This window comes from Micropterus salmoides, unplaced genomic scaffold, assembly GCF_014851395.1.
Source record: "Micropterus salmoides isolate LMB-PRFRI ecotype aquatic unplaced genomic scaffold, ASM1485139v1 Ms_hic_scaffold_20, whole genome shotgun sequence".
Taxonomy (NCBI): Eukaryota; Metazoa; Chordata; class Actinopteri; order Centrarchiformes; family Centrarchidae; genus Micropterus; species Micropterus salmoides.
Genome location: NW_024041151.1, coordinates 14,066,033 through 14,081,476, shown reverse-complemented (window position 1 = coordinate 14,081,476; position 15,444 = coordinate 14,066,033). Strand labels below are relative to the sequence as shown.

The window sequence follows — 15,444 nt, the reverse complement described above, 5'->3', positions numbered from 1 at the left end:
TGAAAGTAATACTGTGATTATTTCTGTGGCAATTTTTTTCAACTATTGTCCAATTTTAGCCACCTGGTGCACCTGACACGGTTGCATTCTTCCTAGCTTAGACACACTTAATTACATTTTGCCATCATATAATGTTTCAGCCAAATATTATATTTCCAATTTCCAAAATTAGTGTCTCATCATGAATCACCACACAGAGAGGGCGTATACGATATTGCAACTCTAACCATTCACATCTGATATTCCTCTGCACAGTAAAGCTAAATTATTAAAACTGAGGGTTTGGTTTGTATCAGTGCTGACACACAAAAACGGATTTGTTCTGTAATTATTAGACAAAAGGACTGGACAATAAGGACGGGCTCTGTTCTAACTTTTTATAAAGAATCTTCATATGATTTATAAAGCTGTAGGTTCAATAGATGTCTGCTAAATTGACCATAATCAAGAGGAAAAACGATCAGGAATTTGACTGTGAGAAACGAAAAGTATAATTTTACACAACTGGAGCGACTACTTGGCAATGTTTTATGCATACAGGGTTTGAGTAAAAGAGCGGATTATCTTACTAATTATATCTTTGAAATGCAATTGGCAAAGTGATCACAGTTAGCTGCATCCCTCAGAGCTTGAGATAAGATAAGAGATTTGAGGGAGAAGCCATTTATATTTAGACTTGGACAGCAGGGGTGCTTAACTTTTATTTTGGGAAGCACATCCAAAACACTGAAATCATCCATTAGAGGCATTTATTTTCCTTTCCATAATGCATTTTTGTAGCTGGAAATTTAATGTGACTTTAAAATTATATTTTCTTATAGTTGCAGGCTTTATAATAATAATAATAATAATAATAATAATAATAATAATAATAATAATAATAATAACAATATTGTTGTTGTTAAGATTAATACCAAAATAAAATAAAGCCCTGAAAGAAAGGCTTCATAAATCTTTCCTAAATAGCATTTCTGTACATGCTAGTTTCTGAAAGTGCTTCTTGTTTCAAATAAGCTACCTGAAAAGTTATCTGTTTGCTGTGCTTGTGCTTCTAGATAAATCTGAGCAATACATATGATCATCTTTCCCCCTCATTTACCTGAGTGATTACGAAGAACATTATATTTGGGTTAAATTTGGCTTGCAATTACCATATATATGACCATGATGGTCTTGGGGTCGTGTGAATAACTCGGATGCTTTACATTCAGGGAGCTAATTCAGAAGATTCATTTTTTTAACAAGTCCCCTGGAATCTGCATCTTGTTATCACATTTGATCCATCTACCCATTATGGAAAAAGCATATTCTTTCTTATTTTTGTCTTATTTTGCATGCAGTGGTGCTTGGGGAAGTAAATAAGGCTGTGAGAAAATGTCTTCAAGTTCAGGCTGGAGGACAAAACACATTATGGCAACTAGTGTGTTTTTCGGTTGTAAACCCATCATATTGCCTGTGGGAACATGCCAATTTAGATTTTTTTTGACTGCCAGCCTAAGGGTGGTCCGGAGCTGAAATATCTTCTGGCTATGTGTACAAAGTCAAACTTATTATGCAATGTGTAAGCTTCCAGTATGATACTGTATGTGGATCAGTTGGCTAAGCCACAGTGAAAACTCAGCGTCCTGTGTTTGAATCTGGCTCGTCACATTTGAAGCATTTTCATAATTTTTCCTATATTCTTCAGCAAAAAGTGAAACTTCTTCTTATTTAACTTCACTCCAGGTTGTCAGGTTTTCACTCATTTCTTTTTATCCCAACAGTGTATTTCCCACACATATAAGGCGTATGCATTGTTTTTGATACAGAGTGATAATTTCTCATACAAGAAAACTATAATTGGAAGAGTTGTATATATGGTAGTTTGACAGATTCCAGCTGGCAGTCACACCCTGCTTGCACATTAATGAAGACTGTGAGGAATCATGTTATTTTTATGATGTTACAATGTGTTTTGCCTTTTCAATTATCAAATGTTCCCGCATATGTTTGCTGGGGAAGTTTGGTGACTGTGGATATTAGATACTGCCATAGCTTTGATGCAAGTTTTGGGTCACTATTCTGCTGAAAAATCCACTTAAGCCAGATGAGATGAAATACCTGTTCAGAACAAAGCTGTGCTTCTCTTTGGTCAGTGTAGAATTGATCAGGTCACCAACCCTGGACTAACAACTGACAAATTCACAAACCTGAATACAGCCTTTACTGACTTACATGCTGTTCGATTCATTTCTCTTACAACCGCCTCATCCTATTAACTATCCAATAAGAATCGGGTTTACAAATGAAAAACTGACTGACTTTGTCATCAAAGAAGTTCTTTGTTCATTTGGCTATATGAATGTCTTAGGAAATGGTTCAGTAAGTGTACAGGTCCTTCACTGTGGTCACTTTAAATTGCCCTAACATAGCTTTGGAAGAAAGTCATTTGTTTTCTGAAAAATTCTGTAGTCTGCTTTGTCCTGCCCTCTGACGTAGCTGCAGTTTTGCTGTGGGAGAGTGTTTCAACACCCTGGAGAACAACTTGACCCCAAACTGCTTCACTGAGCTGTCCTGACATTGTTGCAAACAGGCAGATGAATAATCCTGGACACCAGGGTGTTGCAGTTTCACAGTATAATCATACAGGATCTTTGAATAGTGAAATATATTTGTACAAATGAATAGAGAACTATTTATTTATTAACTTGCTGAAAGGGTTCTGTCATGTTTTATATTTTAATGCGTGTATTATCTTGACATAATGATAAATGTAACTGATTTTAAATTATAGATATTGATTAATGTTAATGCATCAAATTCACATTAAACATTCATATCCAGGAGGAGCAGTTTAGTATTTATTATTTTTAGTATTATGACTTTCCACACACTTTATACACGTCACAGCCCTAATGGTAATTTAAAGACCTTTTGTAACATTTAAACTTGATTGCATAAAATGACTAACTCAATTCTTATTTGCATGCTAAGAAATTCAGTCTCTGAAGGGAGCCTGCCCAACATTTCCATAAAGTAATTTCATTCACATGAAGCATGTCAGCAAACCACAAACCATGTGTAAAAAGCATGTAAAAGAGTGTGTGAAAACTGTTAATCAGGCATGGAAATGAGCAAATGAAACCAGTGAACCTCTCTTACCTCCCAGGGTGGCTGATATGAGAATGTGGGTTCCATATTTCTTAATGATGGTGTCAATAAACTGCTGAGTAGTGGGTCTGCGGCCCAGCAAGCGTACACTGCGCTGGAACTCAGGCATGAGTGGCACCGGGTTCCGGATCAGGTCCCTTCTTTCAATTGCTGTGTTCCTCACCTTCCAACGTGCAAATTCCCTGACAATCAGAGAAAAAAAAACTACTCACACCAAAATAACTTAGTATATACAACCACATTATCAACAATAACAGTAAAATGGCATTAATTACAGTGTGGTAACACATTCATTAGCTTGACTCCATCTCACCAAAAGCATTTGTGGGAAAACATTACACATCTGGTAGTGCACACTGTGGTCTAAATTGTCAGATAATTAGGACAATAACAAAGACTGGAGTATTGTAATAATTTCTAAAGCAGTTCTGTGTTTACAGATTTGAAAATTCACATTAAAGTTAAGATTTTAAGACAGTTAAGCATAATAACACATCTTTAATGAGTCTGGTGATGCAGAAGTGTTGTTGTTGTGTTTATTTATTCACTCTGACATAAATGTCAAAAATCACTTAAAAAACAAATAAAACAAAACAAACTTTTTTGTTTTGGACTGTTAAAGTTACACTTCAGAAAGTAAATATTTGGTAGAATATTTGTATGGATGTTCGGGATGTTTGCTTCTGTATCCGCTGAGACACACGTCAGGAAAAGAACTACACATACAGACATTACATGCATCTCTGTTATTCTGAGGGTTACAGAAAAAGCAAACAACCCTGCCCTGAGGATAAAAACACCAGATTTCCTTCAGCTGTCTGAAATGCAAAAGAAATCACTCTATTATTGAGTCAGTGGCTAATACCTAGCATATCCAGGACCCAGGCATTCGTGTAGGTAGGTTTCTTAGTGTCATAGAATTGTGAGAATAGAGACTTTCAATTCAAATTTATATTTTGTTATTGTTGTAAAACAAGCTGTTCATAGATGTATGTCTAATGCACACCAAAGGAGGATTCATGATGTATTGGTTCACTCTAAAGGAGGTGTCATTTTAATGCAAATGTAATGGGGCGCTATGATTTTCATCCTCATCCTCATCTGTTCTGTCTGTCACTCACAAAAATATTTCTATTTACATACGGATTGCGCACTTTCTCAAGTACCTCTATCAAACATACATGTATATGTTTGTTGATCCATCATCAGCACTGGATGTGTGACACATGCGCTCACACTTGTACCTAAAAGGTGTGAGTCTGCATACATACACATACAGATTGCGTAAGTATAGAGAAGTCTACACTCTCCACCCTGCTGAGATGAGCTGAGAATGTTTTGGTCTATGCTTACTGACTGGTAGCTTTAAAAGCATTTCCTCAGAATTTGATTTTGATTGAATTTAGATATTGACATGAATGATGATCCCAATTACAATAAGTGTGTAACTTAAAGTGCAACAAAAAGTCCATTCAATCAAGCACAAATAAAAGGCTTCATTGTCTCAATAATGCAACCCTAAAAGCCTGCTCTAATTGAAATCTGAGTACTGTTCAATAAAATGCACATATGGAGATAAATAAATAAAAAATGTGAACCATCAGCAATGAAAGAACTGCTCAGCAGTAACAATTAAATACACATGGCAAAACCCTCTGTGTCTCTTTCTGCTGCTCGTATTACTCCACTAAGACCCACCCACATAACACACAAGAAGGAGCTGGTTGGAAACCTCTTCCCGCGTAGGGCTTGCTCTCCACAGCGAGTTTCTCACAAAGACCCCGGCCCCACTCGCATTGACTCGTCTTCTCAAAGACCCCCTTCAACGCTTCACCCCAGTGTTCAAAGGCACCTGCGACAACATCTTAACAGTAGGAAGAGAGGCTAATACACAACTGTGGCCACCTCATAAGTTATTCCCCACTGTTTGTCATCATGCCTCTTTGCCACTCGTCGATACGATCACCATGTTATCAAAGAACCCGAAGCATCGTGTGGAGCCATGATCACACATGTGTTTTGTGCTATACATTATTTGTTGTTGACAAAGGATGGATGGGAAGTTCTTTCATTGCTGGTGGTTGTTTCTCAGCCACTGTGTTTGCAAAACGTCTGCATCTGCACACTGAAGATATTGAGCTTGAATAAGTGACAGCATGCGCGAGATGTGGGGGCAGATCAGTGTGTGCACGAGCAGTGATTGACACAGCTTAGAGACTGGCTCTGACTTGTTTTGACCAGAGAGCAGTGGATTCTTACTAATGTCATTAGGAGCAGTAGGAGGCGCCAGAGGAACCTGATTATTTGTCTCATGTACTACTGTTAGGATAAAGCGACAGTTTTAGCAAATATTATAAAAAGCTTTTTTTAAAAGAATTCTGTACTTCAGCTTTAAACCAATCTTAAAGAAATCAAATGGGAACAGAAAACACACAGTGATATTAGAAGAATTATACAAGGTTCAAAATTGACTCCCTGAAGTTTACTGTTTTAGTCATGGATTCAATGTTCATAAAATGAACACATTGAACACAATCATAGATTTAATTTGTGTTACCATATTTCTAAGCACTATACATAGTCATAGTTGGTCAAGATTTCTGTCGAAAAATATAATCATGTTGAGTGTTGGTGTGTCCTCTACTCTCTCTAATACTGCTGGTGAAGTGTGTCTACACTTTCACTAAGCAACTTCAAAAATGTGCAAAAAAACCTTCTGCACACTCAGGAAACACACAAAGAGGCTAAAGTAAAAGATGCATCATAAGACTTAGTTCAGCCACATATAGTAACATGCACAAGTCAAGCTTTTCTATAAGATTCTGCAGCCTATTCAAATCACACTAAATAGAGAAACACCAAAACCTTGTAAAGGTCTGTTAAAGATATTATTTTATGACCAATCTGTGCTATTATTACCTCATAAAAATGATTTTTTAATTGAAAAAGTAAGTGATGTGAATAAAAGCCACACCACAGTGCCTTATAACAGCTTCATCTAGAGCTTTCCTTCACAGCCCTCAAGGGCTACTCATAATGATTTAGCCATGAATAGGTGGGTCCCCTCAAATTGATCGTCTGTTACTTCGTTTGAATTCACTGACACGCAGTCAGCAATGTGTCAGTCTGCCTGAGCATGACTTGACGGCAGCACTTTTAATGCTCTATTCAGCACTCTAAATTAGCATTCAAAGTTGAATTCCCTTTCTGCCAGTGGACTGTTACATAATCACACAACTTCATGTAGCCAACATTTCAAAGGCAATATCTTGACAACTCTCTCAAAGAAGAGGTAATTTCACAAATTTGTACAATCAAAGAGCAATACGAAGTGAGCATGTAGTACCGCAATGAGTGAATGAATGCTTATACAATCACAATATAGGCTGTCACGTGATGGGAGAATGTCTGCACTGCTTTTTCTTTGTCTAATCACATAGGTGACATCATCAGTTAATGTTTTCCAACCAGATTTTCAATAAATTCTTTGTGGCAGTTTTGCCGAAGTCTTCCTTTTGGGAACTTTGCAATTTCTCAACCTTGCAAAGATACAAGTTCTCATCTGGCAGGACAGGACTCACCGCTCATACTATTACATGCTGATTCAGCCTCCACTCCTGTTCCATGACTTCGCTTTATAAGAGGTACACGTTGCTCTTATTTCTGAAATCTGGAGCAAACATTCAAGCCAGGAGAGCTGCGAGAGACTTTTCAGATTTGCAGCAGATGTACCAAAATGCCCCCCTTTTCATTCTGGCATCGCTCTCTGCTGCTATCTCCATATCAATTCATTTTTAGTGAATCCTCCTCATGGCTCCGTCACTGCCAATTATTATATAAAACTTTATACGCCAGCCATATGTACTTGGGCCCTTTTGCCCCAGATTAGGCATGCCAGCAGATGGAACCTGTGACATGATTCAGTGCTTTACTTCACAGCTCCAAGACTGGTTTAATGACCTATCAAAGGAAGTTAAGAGGAGATAAATGGCATTGCAGCTGCATAGGAGGAAAATGGGAGTGTAGGTGATTATTGCTTTACGGTGTTCAAGTAACTCTTGTGGGAGGGTGGGCACATTACATTTGTCTGTGTGGATGTGTCTGTAATCTATAGAAAATACAGGACACATAAACAGAGAGCCATAAGTAAATACTTAATTCATTAGAAATATTTACTGTAAATGGCACTGAAAGCTTTATGTATTTGCTGAAGAATGTCACGGGGGAGCCTTATACTGCATATACTGTACCAGCAACACTTTGGCATTTTGAACAAAGCGTTTGCTTGATGAGAGAGGAGTTCTTTGGGTTTTTTTTAATCTTTGAAGAATCAGCTAAAGTCGGTTAATCCCCCAGTGCCCTCATTGAGACCACTATGTTATCTGATTCCTTTCCAGTGTTTATCTCAGTGCATTTTAATCAACTAAACGTGAACATTGGTTGCTATATATACATTCTTATTATGCATTATTCTATTTGTTATTATTCAAACAGCCAACCCCCCCATCTCATATAGATCAGAATAAGAATTTGTTTCACCAGAGATCATTTGCTCTAATGAATGCCTGTGCGTGTGTAACATGTGCATGCTTTTAGCTTAGACTAGGGCTGTGCACAGTAATGCGTTATTCTCGCGTTAATGTATTAATTAATGCAATTATTTTATCACATCAGTCTTTCTTCCAATGATTTGTGCTCCGCGTCGCGTACAAAAAGTTCAAGACAATTTTTCTTCGGCAGCGGGCGGGCGTGTGAGAATGCGTTCGTGCATGACATGACCACTTCACCTCACTCAAACAGGGACACTTTATACTTAACATAGACTGTTTATGCTGCTTTTGTGTATGTAGCAGTACATTTTAATTAAAAGTGTGCAATACCCTACTTTATAATTCATCATTCAATTTTGCGCATAACTGCGATAATAATAATCGCGATTAAATTTTAATCGTTGTCCAGCACTATTTTAGACCCTAATCAAGGAAAAGCCTGAAGAAAAGCAATGTTTGTAGCACATCGATTGTAAAGAAATGTACTGTTTTTCTTTTTAAACACTGAGTCATAACTCTATATCTGGCTCACTTGTTACAAAGCAAACGCAAGATAAATATTAAAATGTGCAAGAAGGGAGCTCAGAGGGAAGTCAAGGTGAGTCTGTCAACACCTGAGCAATAAGCCCAGTAAAAGCAGCTTTGATTTACTTTGGACTTCCTGCATGAAATATTGATATGAACTGTGCACAGTGTCTTGTGTCTCTGATACTGTCCGTCCTTGTTAGAGCCAAATTACAGAGAACGTTGGTGAACATACTTTAAAGTCATCTATTGAGGATCAACTGGTTGCAAAATGCAATGTATAACTGAGATGGCAGAACAGAAAACAAATTAAAAATTTAACAGAATGCATTAACACATTTTTGCCAGTGTCCTAGTTTTATTATTTTGGATGAATTGATGTTTACAAGGGGTGTAACAATTCCTTCATTGCATCAACACATCAGTTGTAATTTATGCCAATTCAACTGCATTAATCTGCTAAAAGAAATAAACAGGATGAATGACTCTAACTTCAGTAATGATCAACTTGAAATGCTTTGAACCAAACTATTTGCAATTTCAAACAATGTTGAACAAGCTTATGACCAGGATATTAAAATTGTTTGGCAGTATTTTCATTTAGTAATTACGTCTGTTTTCATTGTTAGTGGCAGGGTCCGCCATTCGCACTCTGGACTCAGACTGCCTACCTACACACAATGGATTCACAGGAAACGGTGCATGTATGTAATCCAGCGTTACTGTTTCATTGCATTGATATCACCCTCACTGTTTACTGTTTACTACTCATCCCAACTCTGCAACACCAATGTTTTACATTACTGCTAATGCAAACGAAACATTTCCTACTGACACTGCTTCACATTAAAAGCATTCAACTGGGAAAAGCATTCAACAGTTTTAAAAATAGCAGGGAATAATGATGGAGCAAAGCACAGTGAGATACATGATGAGTTGCAGGCGACTTCTCGGCATGGTAACTAACTCTTTTACTGTGCATTGCTGTTGCATGGAAAGGACTCCCGACACATGCAACGGGAAATCATGTATATGTTTAGATGTTTTTAATCCTACTTGCCCTTTATCACTGTTAGTCACTCAGAGGACTACCTACTCCCAAACACACTGCCAGTAATGAAATGTTAGATAGCTCTTTTTCTGAAACTGAAATGTATAATACATTATATATACCTTCAAAGTGCATTATCATGCATGAGGCATTGTATAAATCACTAAAAATCAACAAGACATTAAAATATGCTAATAAAACTTCTGTCAAGCATTATTTTGTATTACTATATAAATGCCTATGCATAAGTAATTACTTTACTCATTGCATAAGTTATAAGGTGTTGAATATCATGGTGCTCTCTGTAACCATAATGGCATGTCATAACACCTTCTAGGCAGCATGTTGTCTGCTTCAATTAGAGTTTGGCTGTATTGACGTATCCAGTAAATATTCCATAAAGCTCTGACAGGGGCAGGAAACGACCATCATACAGTGTGTCACCGCAGGCACTTAGTTGATCCTGGCGCTAGAGCCCAGATTAAAAAACCTTGAGAGAGCATGACAGACATTCAAAGTGGAATTGTGGCGGTACAGCGGAAAGAGAGGCACGGTTTTGTTGAAAGAAAATCTCTAATTAATTGAGTGGGAAAATGGCTCTGCAGGACCCAGAGACAACATGTTCTTAGATGCCTCATAAATGACATCAGAAAACAGAGCAGGAGTATCTGTAAATTGCAGAACTTGTCATACTTGGCTTCTTCTTTACCTCTGTCCTCCTCTCATACTGTATCAAAGTCTAAGCACTCAAATGAAATACATATTCAGAGGGATATGTTGTTCAGTTACACCATGACCTTTGTCAGTCTGTGGTAAAAATAAAAAAAACATGAATATCTGACAAAAATCATGTGCCATTTTCTCTTCACTTCACAAAAATAACCATTTATGATGAAACAAATGAAATAAAATGTTATACCTAGTTCTAAACATGTTGGTGTTATCAAAACACCCTGACTTTATTTGAAGCAGTGAATATGCTGTCATAAAGGGCAATGGCATGGCACTCAGCATTTTACAAGAAAGATTTAAAGGATGCACCTGGTGTAGAAAAATTGATGCAAGAATAAAAACAGGCAAAAATAAATCTTATTTAACAGTTTGTTTTTCTGAGTTGTGTTCATCTCCCTGAATGACTGCAGACGCTTAGCTGTGTAATGTTTAATAATAAATCAGGGCACTGTTAATAAAGCAGTGTTCGTTGGACATTTGCATCTGCATTAAACATATACAGTAATTCTATTCAAATACAAAAAGTCTGCACTAAATGTTGCATAACATAATATTTAGTAAAATGTATTTTAATTATTTATACATGTGCTTCAAGAGTGACTGAACTCAGCTTGCTGCACATTTTATTTTAATCCATGAGCATTTTGGCTTATAGTTGCTGAACTGAAGCATTATTTAAAAGTCTGTAGAGGAAATAAACTGTTGATTTGGGAACGTTTATCTTTGTACAGTATTTTTAGCTCTACTTTCAGAAGAATACAGCGTGTGATAAGCTCTTTGGTACAACATAGAGTAGATTAGAGAGCAGGGAGAATGAACCCCTTATGTTCTGTACATTCTGGTCATAATTACTATTTTTACACAGACTGTCAAAGAGATGATAATTCAACTATGTTGTAATTTCTGCAGTTTATGCTCGTGTTATGTTGAGTTACATCATGCTTTAGTAGTAACAGCAGTATTTATAATAACCCTGCCTATCATAGATAAATGCTGTTTGGTACAATGGAAAATAACCTTAAATTAATGTAATATTTAGACTGCTTTGGTACTGTAATAAAACAGCAATAAATAACTTATTTGTAACAAAGTCACATCTGTTTACTGTTTACTGACATTTTCAAAGAGTGAGGGAGGATTTCATCATCTGTTTGGCATTGTCCCAGCAATGTTAACGATTGATTATCTAGAAATGACAATTAATAATCAGAGCTCAAATCTATAGCATATCATGTATTAATTGTGAAATAAAAATAAATTGTGAGAATATTCTAATTATAGATTAGCGTGACACATATTACTTACACATGTTGAAGTTATAAAATTATAAAAAATCTAAAATCTTTGTAATGCAAAAAATAGCCTCATGGTTTTTATTTATAGATAAAGATACAATATTCATCACGCTGAAAGTCTCACTATATACAAGGATACAATATTTATCCTGCTAAAGTCAAACCAAATGTTTAATTTAGAGTTACATTTATTTTGTAAACCCGGTTGTTCCATTGCTTCTGCCAGTGTCTACTTAAAGCCATGGGGCTACCCATACTTGGTACAGTTCCTTCAACTTCCTTCAACATTCACTCTGCAGTTATCCAGTTCTGTGTGTCACCTTTCACACGGTACATGTTTCAGATCTTGTAAGTCAGTCAGTTCTGCTGTTCCTGCTTATACAATACATAATTGAATTCAATGACCAAATAAGAGAAAAACAAACGGTTACACACTGGGTGGTTGCCATTCACTGTACTGTAGAAACTTGGCTTTGCATGAATCTGAACCCTAATGTCCTAGGCTAACTGCTGGAATCACTAGTGGGATCATGGACAGGACACTGTATGGGATCTTAGGTTTTGTAAATATCAAATCAAAAACAGTTTTGTTTTATAATGGACAGAACAACAGAAGCTTTATGTAAAACAAAGCCATCAATTAACTTTTTTTTAAAGATTCCAGTTGTTTTCACAGTGCCTGTGAAGTATAAAACTTCATGGAATAAGCTGTGTGTGTGTTTGGTGCCACTGATGTGGTTTTGGAGAAATGACTGCTACTCCTGATGTGAGAAGGAACCGACAGCATCGGTTTTCATGCTTTGATGAAGGATGAACCTTTCATTTTTACTACTTGTTTGTTGGGGATGGCTTGACTAATACTTCAAATGCTAGTTGAAAAGGAAACAAAAAACACAAGATAATTTTGAACTACCTACTGTAGTCAAATTTATTGTCACATAACAAAATACTCCTGAGGGTAACAGTCCATTTCTAACAACCAGTCAAAGGAGTGGAAACATCAACTGCTGTCAAACTAATCCCTGCCCAGTTAAACAAAAGTTTGTAACAATGGCAGCTTCATGCTAACAGGATAACAGGACAATTTTACATGTAAAAAAAAAAAAGAAATGCTTTCTCAAAGGATTGTGACACATGCTTACTTATAGTTCTGTGAAGTAATTTATCAGTTTTTAGCACATTTTCTGTATTTATAAAACTGTTTTATACTAATATTGTGGCACAGAAGCCGTGCTTATGCTAATGACCTACTGTTCTGATTAGCATAAACATAATGATCCATCAAAACAACCACTAAAAAAAAGAACAACATCGGAAACAGCAGTGAGTTCTCTATCTGCTCTCACTAAAAGCAGAGTATGATATGGGCGGGTCTATTATTGGTTTAGATTTTTTGCAAAATTAAAAATGGATGCTTAAGTGTGTAGTTTATAGTGGTGCAGATGCACCTTATCACCTCCTATGTTGTATTTACTTGCTCACTCTACTCTCCACACTCTAATCTTGTGAAAAAGATCAGTTATCCAGTATGAGCCAAATGACCAGGTGTCATTTGGGGGTCGGGTCATCTTCACCATGATGATCTCATTTCTCTATGGCCATATTACCATAATCTTAATAGAATTGATTAGCAAATTTCCCTGCACATGGAGATGTTGCATTATAGCATCCTACATTAGACACAAACAGCTATTAAACATTCTGTAGACATAATTGATTGATCCTTTGACACACTATGCTTTATAGAGCCATGCTCAACTGACTGATAGTGGTGCGTCATGAGGGCTTCAATAGAAAACACTGGCAAGCTGCAAAGACTCGGGGAGACTTTGATCCAATAATGGTGATTCCCCCATGAATGACTTTGTGAAGCAATTTTGTCTTCCCACACAGTATTGACTTATTCTCTTTTATTCTGTACATGGTGTTCCCACACAGAAACAGTGCTGCATGGTCTCATTTACTTGGATATGATACATTTTCTGGGATGTAGGATACATGGTGTTACATCCAGACCACCATGTGGCCCAGCGGGGTTTATAAATGTCCATATGTGTCGCATTTCAGCGGCTGCCACCTTTGCAGAACAATTTGTCAGGGCTACCAACGAGGGGCTTCCATGATTTACATCTTGCAATAGCTATTTCATTTAATGTGCTTTACCAGTGAAAGATGAGCACTTCCGAACAAACACCTGGTAAATAAAACTTAATTCAGGCTGCCCTCGACCTTATAAGGATAGACTTCACAATTAACAAGTGGCATGCTATTGATCCTGGCATACTACTGTGAGCAGTAGGCAATATGGTGTGGTGGTGGGGTGGGGTGGGGTTCTTGTTAGCAAAATAATCAAAATGAATCCCCCTTGTTAACATGCCATCCCTCCTCCATCCTCTAGTAGAAGAGAGAGTGGAGAGGCAGAGGGGTTGTTTAGTAGAAAATGTTAGTCTTACTGACTCATTGATCCTTTATCTGACTGAGCACGGCACTGAAATATCTGTTGGCCTAACTGTGCTGTGTATTGATAAATCCATGGCACTGTCCGTGGTGCTGAAGTAGCAGACAGCTTTGTAATTGCACCTTTTTCTCTCAGTCCTGCCTGTTGGGGAAATCTGTTCAGATAATGGGTAAGATATGGCTCAGATACAGGTCACGCTCGGGGTCACTAGCAGACCCCAGCTGACTCTGAGCCCCTGACTTCCCAGCCATAGTTCTTTGCCTCTGTCTCTCTCTTTGTTTGGTGACGACAGCTGGCTGATAGGGAGACACTGTAACTCAGGTATCAGGCTAGCAGATATGCATGTTCTCTAGGAATCTTACGTGTTTAGTGAACTTACTGTCTCCACAGATTAGAGAGCAAATCATTGATACTATTAGATTTCATCATGATTCAGGTAGCAGATTTAGGCCAGTTAAAGATGACCTTGTAAGGAGCAACACATAGACAGTATTAGATAGCACAAGGACAAATGTTGTGGTCAAGGAGTTTCTGTCAAATTGGTTTTGGTGTTACATTATATCCCTACGCTGTATTTTGTACAATTCTCCCTGGCCGGCCTCAATAAACAATGCTTTGTAAGACATCGTGAGTTCTCCTAGGACCTTCTGAGACATCAGAAAAGACACTTTTCATAACACTGACCTTCTGTCAGTTTCATCTTGGATCTATCTTTCTGTAAAATTATCTAAACTATATAGCTATATGTATCTATCTATATAGCCATAATACTAATTTCTAGGGCCTTGTTTAGTCAGGAAATTATTCTGAGCCAATTTGAAAAGGTGGTTGAAAACCTTCTGATAAACCGCCTTCCAAGTTGTATCTCGACGATCTGGCTAAACAAGAGTAGAGTAAACTATTTCGGTATAAGCAAGAACTCTCATCATCTACAGTGCCATACATACTGCAGATCTGCATTTTCATGTTCCTTGGGGGACAGTATTAACACAGTATAAATTTCTGTGGGGAAGGCCCCCATAATCTGAGACTTTAGGACCGTTGTTCCTGTGCTGCCACAGTATTATGCTGCAGCTTGACAGAATGAAAGAGAAAAAAACCCAGGCTTGTCATGGTAATAAGAGGCAGTGCCCAGTAATAAATCAAACAGACAGAGATACAACTGAAATCCTGTATTGATTTCAACCCCCAAGAACCATTCAAAATATTTTAGAATGAAACTTAATCCTATGCTCCAGTGCACAGTGAAGGGCTACGTGGAAAGTGGCGGTATGTTATTTTGGTTGGCCTAACTGTTTGCTTGTGCTTGTTTTATTTATTTTCACTTCAATAGTGGCATGGGCCAGATTTCTAAACACAGCAGTATAAATAGTGCAGGAAATTGGAGGGGCTATTTTGAAATTCTGTTATAGCGCTGCTAAAAAAGGTAGATACCATCATGAGAGAGGCCATGTAAAAATATCCAAGTGACTGTTCCAAGCTAATGGGTTTAGATAAAATTAGGTGTGCGTTAACAATAAATCGCTTTAGACTCACTGTCAGTGTTCCTACATGTCTGTCAAGTTAATGATAATACTGTACACACTGTCTAACAGAGTAGTTGCATATTTTTCTTCAAATATAGAAACATTCATTGAGGCAACTGAAATCCTAAAAGTCTCATTATATGAACTCCACTGTAAA

At 37.3% G+C, this 15,444-nt stretch overlaps 1 protein-coding gene across 1 annotated transcript in view; it reads right to left on the bottom strand.

Moving 5' to 3' along the window:
• Positions 1 to 15,444, bottom strand: part of brinp1 (bone morphogenetic protein/retinoic acid inducible neural-specific 1) — a 126,047-nt gene that overhangs the window by 66,878 nt on the left and 43,725 nt on the right. The window contains exon 3 of the mRNA XM_038734213.1: positions 3,142 to 3,332. Within this exon, the coding sequence (XP_038590141.1) occupies positions 3,142 to 3,332 (191 nt within the window). The remainder of the gene's footprint in view (positions 1 to 3,141; positions 3,333 to 15,444) is intronic.